At 45.7% G+C, this 18,645-nt stretch overlaps 1 protein-coding gene across 1 annotated transcript; it reads left to right on the top strand.

The window, feature by feature from the left end:
* The first annotated feature begins 416 nt into the window (after positions 1–416).
* Positions 417–9,143, top strand: Cops8 (COP9 signalosome subunit 8). Its single transcript, XM_055616812.1, has 8 exons — positions 417–565; positions 1,417–1,487; positions 2,508–2,556; positions 3,446–3,578; positions 6,032–6,139; positions 6,958–7,020; positions 7,531–7,578; positions 8,226–9,143. The coding sequence occupies exons 1-8, from the start codon at positions 488–490 to the stop codon at positions 8,303–8,305; spliced, it is 630 nt and encodes a 209-aa protein (XP_055472787.1). The 5' UTR covers positions 417–487; the 3' UTR covers positions 8,306–9,143.
* Positions 9,144–18,645: the final 9,502 nt, after the last annotated feature.

Raw genomic sequence — 18,645 nt, 5'->3', positions numbered from 1 at the left:
TTGCGCGCGCACGCGTATAGCCCCTGTGAGCCGCCAGGTGAATTGTTAGAAGAGGGTTGTGTGTATAGCCCAAGCCAAGTAGAGTTTCAGGTTTGGAATTTCCTCCACTTGAACCACCTTAGCTTAAGTGAAGTACAGTTCAGCGTTCTGAAAACACGCGTAGGTACAAAGGTTTTGCTATAGTCCACTGCCACTGTGGGTATGAAAAAAGCGCCGTGGGTGTGTGCAGAGCATCCAAGTCTCAGCCGAGCCCCTCCCAATCGGAGCGGTCAAGGCTAGGGCGGGTCCTCCAGAGCACTGAGACGGCGGGCTAGAGCGCTCGCCGCCCTGCTTGTTTTCCCCCTCCGCCACAGTGTCGCCCGGAAGTGACGACACGCTCGCGCATGTGTGCTGAGCGAGCTGAGTACGTCATCGCGGGCGCGACGCCCCGAGGGCCAGCTCGGGCTTTGGTCTGGCAGGGGCGGTGGCGACGAGAGCGGCCGGGAAGATGCCAGTGGCGGTGATGGCGGACAGCGCCTTCAGTTTCAGGAAGCTGCTGGATCAGTGCGAGAACCAGGAGCTGGAGGTGGCGCGGCCGGGTGGGGCGGCGGGTGGGCGCCGTTTCCAGGGTCACGGGCCGGGCCGCGGCCTGCTGGGAGCGCACCCTCGGGGCGCCGCGCCGGCCGCGTCGGGAGACGCCTGCGTTTATAATGTTAAGGTTACAAAGCCCATTAGCTAGGCTAGGGGCGGTGGCTCAGGAACCCCAGGGGCACACGTGTGGCGGAGGCAGGAGGATTGCCCATGAGTTCAAGGCAGACTGGGCTACGTAAAACCAAACCGACAAAAGAAACAAAAACACACAAAACAGAAAAAAAGAAAAGAAAGATAACCGACTAGAGGAGACGCCGTCAGCTTGCCGGTGAGCATTCAGCAGACCTTCGCTGAGTGGATTAAGGTGGAGGAGGGACAGCAAGCCTCTACTGGTAGTTTTCTGTTTTTAGCGTACCTTGATAACCTTCTTAATAATGGGCAGGGACACAGTCCATTAAGAACCTCTTAGAAGTATTTCTTGCTTTTTTTCCCTTTTTTTTTTTTTTTAAATTTTCGGCCTTTCGAAGCGATATCACTTAAATATTTGTGTTTATGTAAAGAAATTGAATCCTTTTCTACATCTGTAGTAGTGCTAGAAAACTTACTTTTCTTTTTTCTCTTCCGACACAGGGTTTCTCTGTGTAGCCTTGGCTGTCCAGGACTCACTTTGTAGAGCAGGCTTGCCTTGAACTCACAGAGATCCGCCTGCCTCTGCCTCTCTGAGTGCTGGGATTACATGTGCGCGCCGCCATGCCCAGCTGAAAAACTTACTTTTTAGGTTTGAATTTTCTCTTTCCTTAAACTGTGTTAGGAAATGAGGTTTTTCTCCTCTTTTTGTCCCTGTAGGCTCCTGGAGGAATTGCCACACCGCCAGTGTATGGTCAGCTTCTGGCCTTGTATTTGCTCCAGAATGACATGTAAGTAGTACCTTTTACCTAAATCCAAAAGGAGCCACTTCCTTGAGAAGTACACACACAGGTGTCTTATCATAATCCTGTTATATCTGTTTCCTGTTCAGTCAAAATATTAATTAAGCTTCTTTGTTGTCTGTTTTACATATACCTAAAAAGCATGACACGTTCTTGTGAGAAATTAGTGTCATGAACCATTGATCTGTCCTTTTTTGTCTAAAAAAAACTATTATTATTATTATTATTATTTAGTTCCCACACTTGAGAGGCAGAGCCAAGTGTTTCTCGAAGTTCAAAGTCAGCCTGGTCTACAGAGTGAGTTCCAGTAGAGCCAGGGCTACTTAGAGAAACCCTGTCTCAAAAAACAAAACAAAAAACTTATATGTGCCCAGTAGATGGGAAACTGAGGCTGGAAGGGAACCTTGGTAGAGCCAGGAGGCACTCAACATGTTTTAGTTAGTCTTCCTGAGTGGGAAGCGGAAAGCGGGAGTGTGCTAGAGAATGGAAACCTGGTGCAGTTCTAAACCCTTTGTGGGAAACTAAACTAAGCTTTCTCAGTTTACATATATAAGTTATTTCTGTTTTGTGATCATGTGTCTTATGACTGTTCCAACCCTTTAAGCTCTGTGCCCGCTAGGAGAATGGCTCCTAATTATAGCAGTACTGTGGACACGCACGTTGCAGGGACACTCAAAGCCTTTAGGTGGATACGTTGTTTATGTCTGGGTGGTTTTCAGGCAATTGTATTGTTTAAATGTTTTGCTGTAGAACAGGATCTGGATTGTTAATTTAAAAAATTCAGCAAAAAATGAAAAATATTACCTTAAAAAAAAGATTATTTCATGTTCTTTTTTTTTTTTTCCTGGAAAACTGCTTTCCTCGGCAAATTCCTGTAAAACCAAATTACTATGAACAGTATTGGTGGGTGTTTTTCCGTGTGTTTACATTAGAACCTGGTCGTTTCATGTATTAACTGAGATGATTTTTGTTTTTTTTTGTTTTTGTTTTTGATCTCTTTATAAATAGGAATAATGCAAGATATCTTTGGAAGAGGATACCACCTGCTATAAAGTCTGTAAGTACTCCTACAGTGTCCTTTGTTGCTTTTAGAATACTGGCATTGACTGATAAGACAACAGAAAAGTTAAGGCTCCGAACCTTGCAGGTGTGGGCTGGCCAGTGAGATGCAGGTGGTGGCTGAGGGCAGAGATTTTCAGCAGTTCTCATGGATATGCACTGCCTAAGATCACTTGTTAGCTAGGTATCTGACTTGGAATGGAGAGTAAATGAAATAACCTGGGAAAGTTTCTTCTCAGATAGAATGAATTAAGATTTTGTTTCAGTTTTCTTCCTTCCCCTGAACGTCTGTTTATAAGACAAGAGGCAGGAGCTGCATATGATGTGAACTCGGAACAGCTGAGCTGACACAGATGGGAACTCTGCATGTCAGCTCTGTAATTGACAGTGCCTTGTTAACCAGCTTTCTGATAATTTGTACTGTAAATAAATGCCAGCATCTTAAATTTAAACAGCAGTGCTTAAGATAATTGATCGCAAGACTTTGTTCTGAATTATTTTACTTTCTCATGCTTTCATTTATAATTGCAGTAAAGCCATTAATTATATAAAATGTTGACATTACTGCTCATAGCATTTTAGAATCAGACAAATCCAACCTTTGGACATTGCAAAACAATGCTATCTGCAGAGTTCATAGTCTAGAACTGGGCATGCAAGTTCCAAAAAAGAAAAGGGTTTCACAGGTCATACCTGCCCTTGGCCTGTGGGCTGCAGCTTGGACATACCTGTTAGAAAAGTAATTGCAGTTCCTAAAATCAGTAGTGTGTGTTTTAGTGATAACAGCTAAAAAAAAAAATTTGTATAATTTCTGATATTTTGTTTGAAGATACAGTCCTTATTACTTACAGAATAAATACCTTCAAAGGTAACAATATTTATTGCAGGCAAACTCTGAACTTGGGGGAATCTGGTCAGTAGGACAGCGAATCTGGCAGAGAGATTTCCCTGGGATCTATACCACCATCAACGCCCACCAGTGGTCAGAGACTGTACAGCCAATCATGGAAGCCCTTAGAGGTAGTGTTTTCTTGTGGTTAAAGGCTTGTTGCACTGTCCGCGGAATCCTTGGAGCTGTAGTGCTGTGCTGTGCCAGTGTATACTGTCAAGAGTATAAACATTTGTGATTTGTAGGATTCTTTTCAGACGAGCTAGATCTGTGCTAATTGTGATTCTTTATCTCATTATTGGGGATACAGGAGCAGAGGGTGTCACTGTTGATTCCAGATTGGAGTTATTCCATTGGCACTTAATCTTTTATACTGTTCATTATTTTTGTGGTGACAAAAAGGTGGTGACAGGATGTTGCTATGTAGCCCATGCTGTCCTTTTCTGTTTGGGTAAGGCCTCATAACTCAGCCAGTAAGTGTATGTGTGTGTGTTCTTCTTCCTGGTACTGCCTTGCACTAGATTCTCTGTGAAATTAAGAGTTGTTTCCAGTCCACACACTCAGGCCATCTAGTGTAGCATGCGGGAGTTTGATCTCTGGCACATCCACCTGCTGGCTTCATTTCCTTGTTAAAAGACAAAATTGAGTTGACTTGAAAACACTGGTCATGACCTGAGACAACTGTTCTATTCTACCCATGAAGATTTTCTTGAGACTTAAATCCCCAGACCTTAAATGATACATACCATGTTTTCCTCTGTAAAATGCCAGCCAGGCAAGGGCAGTCTCAGAACAGGTTAGAATTGCTGTTTTTGATGTTTCACGTTTTGACATACTATAAACTTGTTTTCTAGTTCAGAACAACCACAGCCTCACCTGTTAAAAGGCCCCACAACTTTCCCAAACAGCATCACTAGCTTGGGACCAAGGGGCACAGAGTATATTCAAACTATAGCAACTTCAGGTCTGTCTGAGCCACTTGGTCCTGTTAAGAAATCAGAGACATCTTGGCTGAAGAGCCTGGTGGAAGAGCTGTTTGTTACAGGAAGCCAAAAAGGACTGGCAAAGCACTGAGGGAGTGGTTATTTAAGCAGCCAGTCTCTTCACCCAAAGCCTGGGAGTGGGATGAGGAGCCAGTATTCCTGGACTGTAGAACAGGACTTATTGTAGAGCTGTGGAGGGGTGTCAGCTAGAGCAAGTTTGGGAGCAAGTGTGTGGCTGCCGACTAGCACTAGAACGCAGAGCCTTTATTTCTGCGTGCATTTTCAGCCTACTTCTGCACCTCTCTGTGTTCTTCCATTCTTGGTAGACCTCTTCTGCCTGTCCGCAAACCTGCTGCTTTCTCTTCCGTGCATGTTTGGCTTCTCTCTATCTCCACTCCAAAAATCTGATCAGAGTATTTGAACTAATGATAGTGCTTGTAAATGGTGGGAAAGGTTTATGGTGCACAGTTCTTGCTGCTTGTGTGTTCCTTTGCTGCCTTGGTTCTTTTCCGTCAAATGTCTTTGCCCTTGCAGGGAAAGGTCTGCACCTCTGAGACGTTCTGAAAGTCTGCTGGAGGCTGGTAGACTCAAGCGAGGGGAAAGTGCACAGACTGCAGAGGAGGAGGAGTGGCATCAGGCTCAGTGGGAAATGAAGGAGTGTAACTTAGTGTCAGCATGTTGTTCCTGTGTGTGGGAGTGCACATACCATGGTGTGCATGTGGGGGTCAGAGGGGTCTCTCCTTCCACCTTTACATGGGTTCTGGGGGACAAACTCAGGTCCCCACAGTTGGATAGCAAATGCCTTTGCCCGCTGAGCCATTTCCAGGTGTGTTGTGTCTGCAGTTTTTGAGACCTGTGAGTAAGTCATGCCCTATTTTGGTTCCGGTGGTACTGACAGCCCACATTGACAGGAATACTGCAAGGGTTGTGTTCCAGACAATTGAGCAGTGGGACCCAGAGCCCAGGAGTGTAATGTGAATTTAGTCTGGGCTAAGGGACTGGACTAGTCAGGAACAGAAAGTGCCTGAGGGACCTGCACTGGCTGGTTGACAGAGCAGAGGGGAGTTTTCAGTATGCTAAGGGTTTGATTTTATATGTCCAGTCCTCAGCTGTGGACCATAAAAATCTGAATATTTCTTAAGCAGATTGGCAGCCTTCTGGATGGACACACTGTACAGGAAGACTGGCTGGTTTGGATGAGCAATTGTCTCTTTCTGGAATTTTCTTAGCATAGGTGTATGGGGAAATGGTGAAAGGCTGTGTCCAGGGAGAGTTCTTGAGCGGGGACCTGGCAGCACCTACTCTTGAAGGTCACCATCAGGCTTGGGGTGTAGGTGTACACTTGGAAGTTAGGAACAGGTACTGGGGGGTAAGGTTACGATTGGGGTCTTGTGGGTGTTGCTTTCTAGCTCTAGCTTTTGTCACCATCTGATGTGATGAATGTGCATTTGCTTGGAGTCCAGGGCCCTCATACCTTCTGGGCATGTGTTGTCCTACTTGGATGGGTCTGGTTTTGCCTGTAAATAAGGACTGGATAACAGATCTGTGTTTTAGAGTCCTGTTCTCTTGGTTCCTGTCACCAACGGTCCCTTCCCCAATAGATGCGACGAGGAGACGCGCCTTTGCCCTGGTCTCTCAAGCTTATACCTCCATAGTTGCAGATGACTTTGCAGCCTTTGTCGGGCTTCCTGTGGAAGAGGCTGTGAAAGGTACCTGGAGCTTGCTGCTTATTTACAGGGGGACAGAAAGCACGTAAATAGTAGGTTTACTCTTACTCCTCTGGAACTCTGGATATTTCAGTTGAGATGGTGGGTTTTATTTTAGGAAGTGGTACAAAACACACCTCACCAGCACCTGCATCTAGCACCAGTAATCGAGCAGAGGAGTAGCCCTGTGGCAGCTGTGTGGAACCTGCGCAGGTGCTTAAGAAAGCACTTCTCAGTTGACCTAATTGCCCAGGTTAAGAAACCTTTACCTACTCAAAAAGACAGTCCTGTACCTGTTGTGACTCCTAGCCCAGTGGCAGAACACTGCATATGCTTGGTACATTGTTTTGCAGTTGGTTGACATTCTTGATTCTCCAACTAAAATGGGAGCCCTTGAATGTTGAACAATTTCAGGCTCACAAGACAGCGGGTGCTGGAAGGTGTGGTATGGGTGGTAGTGGTTTGTTTTGTGGGCAGATGTTTTTGGTATGGGTCGTTAAGCCCAGGGGCTCATGCACCTGCTGTCGTTATTACCAATGGAGCACTACGACGGGCATCATAGAAGTTTCTTCTGTCTGTTTGGGATTAGGCTACTTAGGTTACTACAGAAGACTAAGCATCTCCTAGTGATCACATTAGCCCCAGAGAGTAAGGTGAGGCTTTTGTGTATTTCAAAACGTTTCGGAAATAAGTTTATGCAATCTGTAGTAACCTTTCTAGTAAATACACGGTACCTGAGCATCTAGAGCAGTAGAGTGCGGGTGTGGGTCATGCCAGCACTGTGTTCGTCTCTCATCTGTGTGTGAACTCTGCACTTTCAGGTGTATTGGAGCAAGGATGGCAGGCTGACTCCACCACAAGAATGGTTCTTCCCAGGAAGCCAGGTGGGTGGGACCTCAGACAGGTGACACTGAAGCACTGAACAAATGACATGAGAGCAGAGTGGCATTGAAGGTTGCCCTGTTCTGTGACTGACTCGGTTAGTCACTCCAGCCTTCTTTTCCCGTTGGTCCCTGCTCTGCCCCTTATTCCAGTCTGCATCCCTGCCCCTTCATCTCAGCCTCAGGGGAGGGCCATGTTCACTTCTGTGTGCCTCCTCTGCCTGGGTACAGGAGTGTTCTTTTCTCAGCATCTTTAGAGCCAGGTTTCCTGCCCTCATCACGATCCTCCTGCATCAGCTCTACTTTCCTTCACCCCCACTGGGCACCTATTATTTCAACAAATGTCAGTGCTCAGTCCCATGCTTGTAGGAAGGAAGACTGAACAAATAAAGTGTCTAAAGTGGGGCACGTTCATATCTCCATTTGAGAACCTACTGTTCGCTGAGGGGGTGAGCCATTACAGTCTTGAGATGACTTCTGTTGGTTGTAACTGTCTTTTTCTTTTTTGTTTAGCCTCAGGAGCCCTGGATGCTTCCTTGAACAGGTTTATTCCCTTGTCAGGTACATGTTTTCACGTGGCTGTTTTAAGTGTTGCATCATTTGCTTCTGTATTTTCTGTAGTACTGTGTAGAGATAAATTCTGTAAATGTGTAGTGGATACAGGTGGCTACAAGGAAACTGTAGGCTCCCCTGTAGCTCAGCTGGAGTGGTGGCACCTGATAGCCCAGCCACAGAGCCTACCTGCCCTCATGCCAGGGCCTCTTGGCATTCTAGAAAGTATTTAGAAGGCCTTGACAGCCCTGAGAGTGTATCCTTACGTGTGCTGCTGCCACTTGTGGGCAGTGTCTGGTGGGACCAGGCACATGAGATCCCCTTTGGAACTATTCTTTACCCGAGTCCTACAAGTAGGATCCAAGCAGAGCTGTGCTCTGCAAGAGATACCACACACCAGACGTGTTTGCATCTTTACATGGCCTGCTGAGGCAACAGCAGGGATCCTAGCATGTCTGTGACCACCTGAGACAACCAGGCTGGTAAAATCGAGACTTCTTTCCTACTGTTCCGAAATGTCCAGGCCTCTGGCAGGCATGACTTTTGTCTAAAACCAGGTAGCACTAAGGAAGTGAACTTGTTTGACCCCTGGTGTCAGGGTGGGTGCTCTGCCACAGGCTGCTAACTTCCAGTACGTGTCCCTCTTTATCATGCAGAGCCTGCCCCACTTCCGCCAATCCCCAACGAGCAGCAGCTCGCCAGGCTTACCGACTATGTGGCTTTCCTGGAAAACTGATAGATCGCTCTGAGTTCAACATCCACCTTCAGTCCCTGTCACTGGCAAACAGATGTGGAGTTTTATTCTGAATTCACTGAACAGGGTGAGCGCCTCGGTGTCCTTTGGGTGTGATAAAATGCACATAGAAGATGAAGCGCATTGTACAGCTTTCTCCTCAGACACTGTTGAATGTCCTTGGAGCAGTTCTCATTTGTATTGATCACCTTGCTTGGAGCCATCAGTATTATGCAGCTAGTTTCTGTCAACGACTGGACTCCGGACACAAGCTGTCCTGCTCCAAGTAGCAGGGAGGCTGCTGTGGCACACGCCGTACTCCCATGTGCTGCTGGCCCCCAGCTGGAGTGATGTGTCCCAGGGCAGCGCCCAACCGACATTGTCACTCACACTCTGGAAAGTGTGCTCTTTCTTCCCACCCCAGTACAAGGAATCACTGATGTAGAATGAGAAAGAGCCGAGGCGTGGTGGAGCGTCTCCTGGGAGGAGCTGTCGATGCCACCTTTCTTTTCCCAGGATGTGCAGCATCCATTGCATGAGGAGGACAGTGTGCAGTGGGAATGCAGCTTGTGTGTCCAAGTGGCACCCTTAAGTTCTGAGGCCTCCTTTCAGAAGGGGGCATGGCGTGCAGTGTGTGCTGAGGCACCTCCTGAGCTGGGGGGTGGCCGTGCAGCCCCTTTGCTGCGCCTTGCGATCCTGTGTAGAAATGCCGAATGCGTCTATTTTTGTTCTTGTATGACAGCCCTTGAAGATTTGAGGTGGTTAATGTATCTTCAGGTTAAAACAGCCCTGGTTCATTTATCCTGCATTTGTTCAATAAATATTTAATTGAATTCTTAAACTGTTCATCTAAAACTGTTTCTAGATATTTCATATCTTTGTCTTACTGTGGGCACATTGCAAGTGTCCTTGTCTCACAGATTTTTTTTTTTTAAGTTTGAAAACTTTTTATTATTTGGGAATTTTATACATGCCTATAATGTGTTTAGGTCAAATTCCCCCTCCTTTTCCTCTGCTTCCTCCCCTAGAATTTAATTAAAAAAAAAAAAAAAAACAAAAACAAAAACAAAAAACTATCTCACCTGTGACTCTGAGTTACATAGTTCCTGTTTTCTTTGATTTTATTGCCTCTTTTCTAAATCATCTTTGGAAATACAACTTTTAAAAATCATTTGGAAATATTTTTAAATTACCATTTTATTTAATCCTGGGAAATAATAGCAAAATGTTTAACTCTTGAGGAAGTGAGGACTTGCGAAGGGTAGCGCTGAGAAGAAGGGCGGTAACGCCAGCTGAAGCTGCCGGTACAAGGTCTAACTTGAATGGATGGCTCCTGTTTTTAATAGCTCACTAGACTGGCCCCAGAGTGTCCTTATCAGGGTTGGTGAGTTAGATGGAGTCGTCGAGTAACTGAGCCTGTAAATGGAGTGAAGGGATCTTGTGCTGAGCATGGTGTGTCATGAGTGTGAGGATAATGGGACAGAGGCTTCAGTGCTCATCTGCCTGAGGAGATCATGAGCTGCTGCTCGGGAACGAGCTATCTCAGGTGACTTGTGACTGTATTGCCAGGCTCCAGTAGTTTACAGAGCCATCTTTCCTGCACATAGAGCAGAGGTAGCAGTAAGTCATAGTGCTGAAGGAAGGCGATCTTAAATTTAGCTTGGAAATGTCTGAGATCTTTCTTGGTAATTAGTATTTCCTCCCTCCTGCCAACTGACAAGGCCCAGAGCAAGCAGATAATAGCCCTGCTAGTTGGCACAGGCACTGGCTGTGAGGAGAGTTGGGGAGTTGACACCAGAGCAGAAGGTCAGTCTGCAGAGTGCTGTCTGGCCAGAACCTTGCTGGCCAGGGGAGTGTGTGAAGACACAGGTTTCAGCCAGTGCTTAGTGTTCCAAAACCAGGCCATTTGCATATGAACAGCTGTACAGGTGCTTAAACATTTCAAGTTTACAATCCTACCAACATTCATCCTCGTGTGAGAAGGGCAGTTCACTTGATCCCAGTGTCCCCTACTTACCAGCTTTCAAAGTAAAAATGATCTATGTCAGCAGTCTCCAAAGCAGCAGAGTGAACCTGAGGGTGCTGGGCAGGCTGACACTTTCCCGGGGAAAGAACTCAGCCTCACAGATGAAAGAGCTAGAGCAGTGGTCACAATGCAGCCTGTTTGGGATGTCGGTGGCTTCTAAGGCCACAGGGTGACACAGTAGGACTGTGTCTGAAATGTAGCAGGCATGTCCATCAGCCACTCTGTATCCCGGCTGCTCCCAGTGTACCCAGACAGCACGCTGCTGTGTGTCCATTGGGTGTCTGTAGGTCCATTTGCCCTGGTGCTGCCCCTGGGATATACAGGCAGACCTGAGAGAGAGAGAGAGTGTGCACTTGGCAGCGTTTCAGCTCTTGGGGACCTGATATAACATAGTGAGCACATGTGCTTGTCGTAAGGTAAACAGTGTCATGTGTGTTCTCTACTTAACTCTAAAGGACTCCAGGAGGATTGAGTTTCCTTCAGTAACAGCTCTGCAACCCACATGGTTTCTTCATCCTTCCTGGCTTGACAGTCTTCCACTTTCTCCTGTTTGCTAGTGTCTCATCTATTTCTAGTTCACATTCTGTTCCTGTGGTAGGACACTTACATTGGAGTCAGGTCAGACTGAAAGCACCCTAACCTCATTTTTTCCATGTCACAGTGGGTCGAGCAGTCTGATGACAGTGAGGTACGCTTACAGCATCAGCTGTCAAGTTTTCTCTTCCAAAATATGTATGTGTTAACTCTTTAGCATCCTCATTTACATAAAAATAGGTATGTGTTAACATATTAGCCTCATTTTTATAAAAATATGTGTGTGTTCACACTTTAGCCTCCTCATTTACATAAAATCAGAGTCAATTGAGCATGTTAAACACCGCTGAAAATAGCAGGCCAGTTCTAGAACAAGGACTCTAACTCTTCAATTTTGTTGCTGTGATAGAATACCTGACAAAGCAACACAGGGAGAAAGGGCACATTTTAGTTCACAGTTGTGCTCCATCACTGTGAGGTCAAGGCGGCAGGAGCTTGAGGCCGCGGCCGCATCCAGTCAAGAGGAGAGCCTGATGCTCAGCTGGCTTTCTCCACTTTCACACTGTCCAAGACCCAAACTGCTCAGTGGTGCCGCCCACCTTCAAAGCCGGTTCCCCATCAACTGAGGCAATGGAGCAATACCACATTGATGCTCTTCCCAGTGATTGTAGTTTGTGTTAAGTTAAAACTAACCATGACAGCTCCACCCCTTGCCAACCTAACACTTCACATAACCTTCCAGCCTCTTTCTCCAGAGTCTCATGTTTTATTTTTTCAAACTAATATAATCCAACTTTTAAAGTCCTCAAAGTCTTTAACAATTCCAAAGTTTCTTATCTGAGCTATAAAATAAAAAGTTGTATGCAAACATTGGTGTTTCAAAAGGAAAGGGGGAATTGCAAGGACAGTAACATCAAAGCAAAGCCCAAACCAGCAGCTCCAGTGCCCGCACCTGGGCCTGGTCACAATACTCTGGCCTCCACAGGGCATGGGGAGCCCCACTACTCCATCTCAGCTTTCTCAGCACACAGGGCTTCTCTCCCAGGTGCAGGCACGCCCCACTTAACACCCGCAGCTCTTTTTGGTGGACATCTCCAATAACCTGGAGTCTCCATTGTAGCTGAGGCTTCACCTACACAGCTTCAGGCAGTGGCTTCCCAGGGCCTCCCCACACCTACCACAGGGTGCCTGGTCTCAGTTGTTCTCCCTGACTTCCTCAGACTTGCATCTTTACATTCAGAGCCAGTATCTTTCAGATGACACAGCACTGTAAGGGTGTACTACCAGTTTGAGATACAGCCTACCTCTTTGGACCACAGCTGATAGGCTGTGCGAACCCTGAAGAAACACTGTTCTTCCTCCAGGGCAGTGCAGGATGCTGATGCCGATCTTTTGTCAGTTACAGTTGCTGCTTCAGCACCAGCTCAAGCATTGTCCTGCCTTGAAATTGCCTCTGCCAACAAACGAGTGTGTTATGCTTAGATTCAGCTTCTTTCGTGTTCTCAGGACACAAGCAGAATGAAGCCAGACTTGGTGGAAATACCACACAGATGCACCTCCCCCCCAAAGACTGATGGAGACTGTGTCTTCCTCTGAGACATTGTAAGCCAGACCTCTGCTGTTCATGTTTTCTTCAACATTATTGTCTTTCAAGCTCCCTCAGAGGTACCATTGAGCTCTGCTTCCTGCATTCAGTCGTTTTGGTTTATTTGTTTGTTTTTCCAGTCCAACATGCCATACACTTCCACACTCTTCTCCCAAACAGCTGCAAAAGCCTTTAAAAGCCATGTGGTCAGGTCACAGCAAAGACTCCACTTTCCTCAGTACCAATTGCAGCCTTAGTTTCTATTGCTTCCAAAAAAAAAAAAAAAAAAAAAAAATCTCCTGACGCACAAGTTAGGAGAGAAATGGTCTATTTTAGCTTGCAAGTCCAAGTTAGAATGCATTATTACAGGGAAGTCCAGGCAGAAACTTTAAGCTCCTAGTCAAAACCACAGTCAAGACTGAGAGAATGAATTGGTGGAAGCCTGGTATGTTCCTTCTCTGCTTCTGCTTCCTGCTTTCCTTTCTCTGCTCCCTCTATTTCCTTCAGTTACTATTTCTATATTTGCCCCAAATTTTAACTTCTTAACATAGTCCATTATGTCTTGCCATGTTTCTCTTTTGAGCCTTTGGTTATATATTGGCTAATGCTTTGTTTTAGTTTTCAATTTTGAGTGTGTTTCTAGATCTTAGCAGTTTAGTATTGGTGTCATGCCAAGCAACGTTTTCCCTTGGGAGTGGCTCTGGATAGTGATGTCTCCACAGTCAGCAGTCAGTCGCTTATGAAGAAGATACCCAAATAAATCCAGAAAAGATAGCCAAAACACAACAGATAGGCAAATCGCAACACAAAAACACGCACAGAAATATGAACAAGCAAGACAAACTTGATGCTTCTGAGAGATGATAAATCTTCCATCAGTGAATCCAGTGATACTGAAATGGTTGCGTGCAGGGAAAGGAATTCAAAAGTCAGCTTCTAAAAATAACAGCTTCAAAGGTGAGGGAGACAGATGAACAAGGAAAGTAAGGGAGTCAAGACAGATAAATGAACACAGCAGCATGGAAGAGAAAGTCAAGGAAACAGCTTGAAAAACACCAAACAGAAAAGAGAAGACAACTTAAAGAGCAGTGGAAACCATGACTGCTGAATTTGATGAGGCAGAATAAATAGCAGGCCTGGAAGACAGGATTGAGTAACTGCAACATTCAGACTTCAAATAAAACAACGTCCAAGAACCATGGTACATGATCAAATGACCAAACTTAGAGATGTTTTCAATATATTTTCGGCCAATGTATTTCTTTTAAGAATGAGAAATTCATTTTTCCAATTGTTTATTGGATCTTTATTTATTAATCTTTCAGAAAGAGAAGGAGGTCTCCCCTGTCGTGGGTATAGAGGTAGAGATCTCCTGGTCTGATGTGTAGCTGGAAGAGATTCATCTCCAGGCTAGCTGTCTCTTCACTCTGTCGACTCTTCTTTGTTGGGCATGTTTCTGCTTTGCTGTAACTATTTGTCAGGCCTTGCTGTGATTTCCCAGGATGCTGGGAATTTCTCAGAAAGCCATTGCCTATGCATGTATCATTAAGCTCTTGAACTCACAGTTTTAAGTGGAAGTTTCAGTTCCTCTTTCTTCATAAATATTTGACAGAAAATCAGTAAGATGAAGCAGGCCTGAGCAACAGGACAACTGTGAGCCTCCTTGGCATCCAGAGGACATCTGCTCCAACATTGTAGAGCATCCTGTCATCCAGATAAGTGTGCTCAGGGCCACTAGGAAAGTGTCCAGTCACTTAACAGGTTTAAACTCACACAGAATGTTTCATGGCCACAACAGGGTCACATTAGGAACCAGTGCCAGAAAGTGTGGAGAATCTTCCCACACTCAGTGATTTTAAAATGTGCCTCTAGATAACCCAGCAGTTAAAGAAGAAACTAGAAAGGAAATAGCTTTGAGTGAGTATGCAATGAAGCATCTGTAACATCTCTGCGGAATCACAGCTCCACTCAGAGATTTATCTTTTTTGGTTTTTACATTAAGCACGTAAGCTTGTACCTTAGTAACTTAGTAACAGCAAATCAAGGCTCACACAAACAGTAGTGAAAATAGAGATGTATGAGACAGCAAGCACACAATGACAGATTAAAATCAGTGCAAGCAAAAGCTTTTTTCTTTAAAAGGAGTTGGGGCTCCTTGGAGAAGAAGCTAACGCCAGCTCTGGTAGGGAACAGCTTGGGACATTGTGAACACATTGTGCCGGAAAGTGAGGAGGAGGTCAAAGAAGAGGAATCATGCCAAAGGGCTAGGGGCCAGCTTCATATCACAATAAATAATGATCATTAAAAAGTACAAGCTCTTAAGCCACAATTCTGTCTCAATACGTGAAACAGCAGGAGTGGAGGACTGTTACAGCTCAGATGTGGGGGGACGACATACGTGGAATGTGTCCACTTGGAAACTACGGCTAAGACGATTCGAATTCCTCGGAGGCTCCTATGCTGAGGTGTGGCCCTAGGTCCTAGACTCTAGGAGAGGGGCTTTGTGGGAGATCATTAGGACACAGGGCCTTCCCTTATGTGAGAGCCCTGGGGGCCTACGAGACCCCTTGAGGCATGCCAGGAGCCAGCTGTCTTTCTCTCCAGCGTGTGACTGGGCAGCCGCACACTACTGACCTGATGCTTTGTCATCTGCTCCACCCGCTCTTAGGGGTGGTTCTGATGTTTGTATTTTGATGGTAATTATTGGCCCTTAAGATCTGCTTATTGTCTGGATACATCTATCCTGCCTTAAGACATTATTCCTGATTGGTTGATTAAAGGCCTAAAACCTGGGCAGGGTAGAATGCAGTGGGTGTGGCTAAGGTTCTGAGGCTTTCGGTTTAGGAGAAGCAGGGAAAACAGACAGAAAGACAAGAGACAGGAAGAGAGACTGAAGGAGGACACCACAGTGGGTTAGCATGGAGAAGGAACCACGTGGGCTGGGAGAAAGGACTCCGAGGATGGTGTAAAAAGAAACACCAAAATGAAAAATATAAGCAAGTGCTTATAAGATTATGGATGGAAGGTGCCCCAGGTAGGAATGGTTAAGGCAGATGGCATGGGATGGGGGCTGGGAAATGGATGCAGAGGTTATTGAGACAGTATAGGTGGAAATACATGCCCAGCCCAAGGCATTTATAAAATTTCACAGGTGTCTGTGTTTTATTGATTGTGATAGTGGGTTAAATAATACCACCATAATAATACCACCATAATAATTATAGGGCTAAGAATGATAAACATTATATAGCCCGACCCACTTTATTTACAACAACATGAAGAGCCACAGACTTGGGAGTTCAGAAGCCAAGAGCTGAGCAAATTCCTGATGAAGTCAGATACCTCAAGCTTGTCACTATGGAGAAGCTGTTAAAAGGGAAGCTCAGCTGTGGAAATACGTGCTTAGATGGACCCTTGGGAACTGGAGGTTTTTCCAGGCCTAAGCTTCCTTTTTACAGGTGTCCTCAACTGAGCATTTGAGACTGGGAGTCCCATAGTCAGGCAAGCTTAAGGTCGGCACATGGCCTCTGCATGTGAAATGAACACACTGGTGCCATAGCGTCTGGGGCAGATGTAAGGCTTGTGTTAATAAAAGAGGTGCAGGACACATACACAGGCTGAAGGATGTTGCACTGTATCTGTCTTTTCCTCAGACTTGTCGGTGAGAGATGAGGACCGATCAGAAACAGCTTCAGTTGAAATGAAGCTGAAAAAGCAACTGAAAAGGCAACACTGGCGCCCTCTTGGAAAATGGCTGAGGTGTGTAGATGCTACATATTAGATCCTCACTCAGCAAACAATAGCCTGTGAGCCAAAACCAGGCTAGCAAGTGTTTACAAATAACATTTTTTTTGGAAGGTATCCAAATCCATTTATCATGTTCTGGCTCTGGCTGAATCTCAAGACATGTGACAGAGAGCATGTACCCTGCTGAAGCTGAAATATTTGCCACCCAAATTCTGCATTGAAATGTTTTCCAATCCTTGGGTTAGGTTATTTTTTATCAACATTAATTTTGCAGATTTGGCTGATTTTGCTACAATTGAGAATGGCCTTCCTTTGGGAAAATAAACATTTAAAGGAGCATATGAACACACATACTCATTTGCTGAATAGCAGTCATGAATATCTGTTATGTCTATATCAAAATCATCTTAAAATAGAGGAAAGGCCTTAATATAAAACCCCAAACTCTGAAACTTGTAAAGAAAACACAGGGGAAGCAGTTCAAGACACAGTCATAGGTAGCCATCCCCTGAAGATATATACAAAGAAGCCAGGGGTCAACCTGGGCTGTCATTCCTCATGGCACTATCCATTTTACTTTTTAAGACAGTGTCTTTTACTGTTCTGGACCTGGCCAACCAGCTCCAGAAATCCACCTGCCTGCAGTTCCCCAGTGCTGGGCTTCCAGGTACACACCACCGTGTCTGACTTTCCCATGGCCTCTGGAGACCAAACACAGGTCTCCAGCTTAGTAGCCAATAGCTCAGAAAATCTGAATAGCTCGGTGGAATGGTAGCAAATTACAAAGCATGAGCACTGCCTTTCACAGAAGTATCTGGGGGGTCGATGTGTTCTGGACTAATGCTTCAGGGAGGGGTGGCACTAGCTCAGGGAACAGCTCAGTGAGACCCTTCCCTCCAAGATGAAGAGCATCAACTGACAAGCCACGGTCTGTGTGGAGCTGGGTCTCAGTAACTGGATGGAGATGATGGCAAAGCTGAACAGGATGCCCTTCCCTCAGTCTCCATGCTCTGCTAATGGAAGTTTTGCATTTCACCTCATATTCAAAGAACATTCCTTGTTCTCTGGTTGAACTCCAAGTTACTACTTATAACTGATAAGGGGAAAGCTGTGAACTCAGTTCTGTCCCCTGAGAGTCCAGCCAGTCAGATAGATTATTAAAATCCTCCGCTCACTGTCTTCCAAGGCTGGATAAATAATCTCTAACACATGTCATAAAAAGATGAGGTGGGGTGTTTTCAAATACTGAACTTACTGTCCTGTGAAAGAATTCTGTTGATTCTTCAGAAGGCAAAATCAAGAGAGCTTAAAAGGCCAATTTAATCTTAACACCAAGAAAATCTTTCAGACTTTCTAGTCCAGTGGTTTTCAACCTTCCTAATGCTTCCACCCTTTAAATCAGTTCCTCCGGTTGTGGTGACCCCGCCCCACACCATATAACTTTTGTTACTGTTATTAGTTGTAATGTGAATAAACATCCGTGTTTTCCATGGTCCTAGGCAACCCCTTAAACGAGCTATCAGGAAGAATGCTCATGCACAGGCCAAATTCTAGGTTCCCCATTCTCTGCCTTCCTCTCCGCTCTTAACAGAAGCAGGAAGGACAGATTCAGTGGGTAAAGTGCTTGCTGTGCGAGCGTGACCCATGTTTGGTCTCCAGAGCCCATGGGAAAGTTGGGCGTGGTGGTGTGCACCTGTAGACTCAGTGCTGGGGGACTCGGGGCAGCTGAATCTCCTGGGCTTGCTGGTTGGCCAGGTCGAGAGAGACCCAGTCTCAAAACTCAAGGTGGATGCTGTCCTAAGGATGACATCCCAGGTTAACCTCTGGCCTCCTTGTGTGTACACATGAGTGCACACACATACACACACACACACACACACACACACACACACACACACACACACAGGAAAGCACAGAGTTTCAGATTCATTTCTCTGAGCAGAACATCTTCATGAGATCAGCAGGGCTCGCTTGCAAGGACCACCATGGTGGAACTTCAGGACTGTAGCTCTCCTCACAGGAAAGGGAGGGGAGAGTCATAGGACCCTCAGCTGAGGTTCCAGCTGCACCTCCAGCCATTTGCATGTAATTTTTCTCTAATTGCATATGGCCTCTTGGTATCAAGAGGTGCTAGAGTGTAAACCGTGGCCAGTTCACTAGGAGGGAAAAAATTTATGCCTCTGTAGGGAAGCCATCATCTGTACTGGGTGAACTTTCCAGTATGGCTGCCTTGGAACTACCCACATTCTTTTCAGCAATTCCTCACACCTGCTCAGTAAGTAAGTCCAATAAACTCAGTGGTTCCCTGAGTTGGACTTTGGTGAAATTTGAAAGGAAAAGTATTGGCTCAGTATCCCTAAAGACTAAGTTCTCAGCACAAAGATTTGTTTGCCCCAGGGAGGCAGATGTCAGGGATAAGAGTCAAAGACAGGAAATAGAGGAAGAGGGAGA

The sequence above is a fragment of the Psammomys obesus genome, unplaced genomic scaffold, assembly GCF_907164565.1.
Source record: "Psammomys obesus unplaced genomic scaffold, mPsaObe1.curated_primary_1811, whole genome shotgun sequence".
Lineage (NCBI taxonomy): Eukaryota > Metazoa > Chordata > Mammalia > Rodentia > Muridae > Psammomys > Psammomys obesus.
The sequence above is the reverse complement of the archived record's forward strand: the minus strand, read 5'-3'. Positions and strand labels throughout refer to the sequence as shown.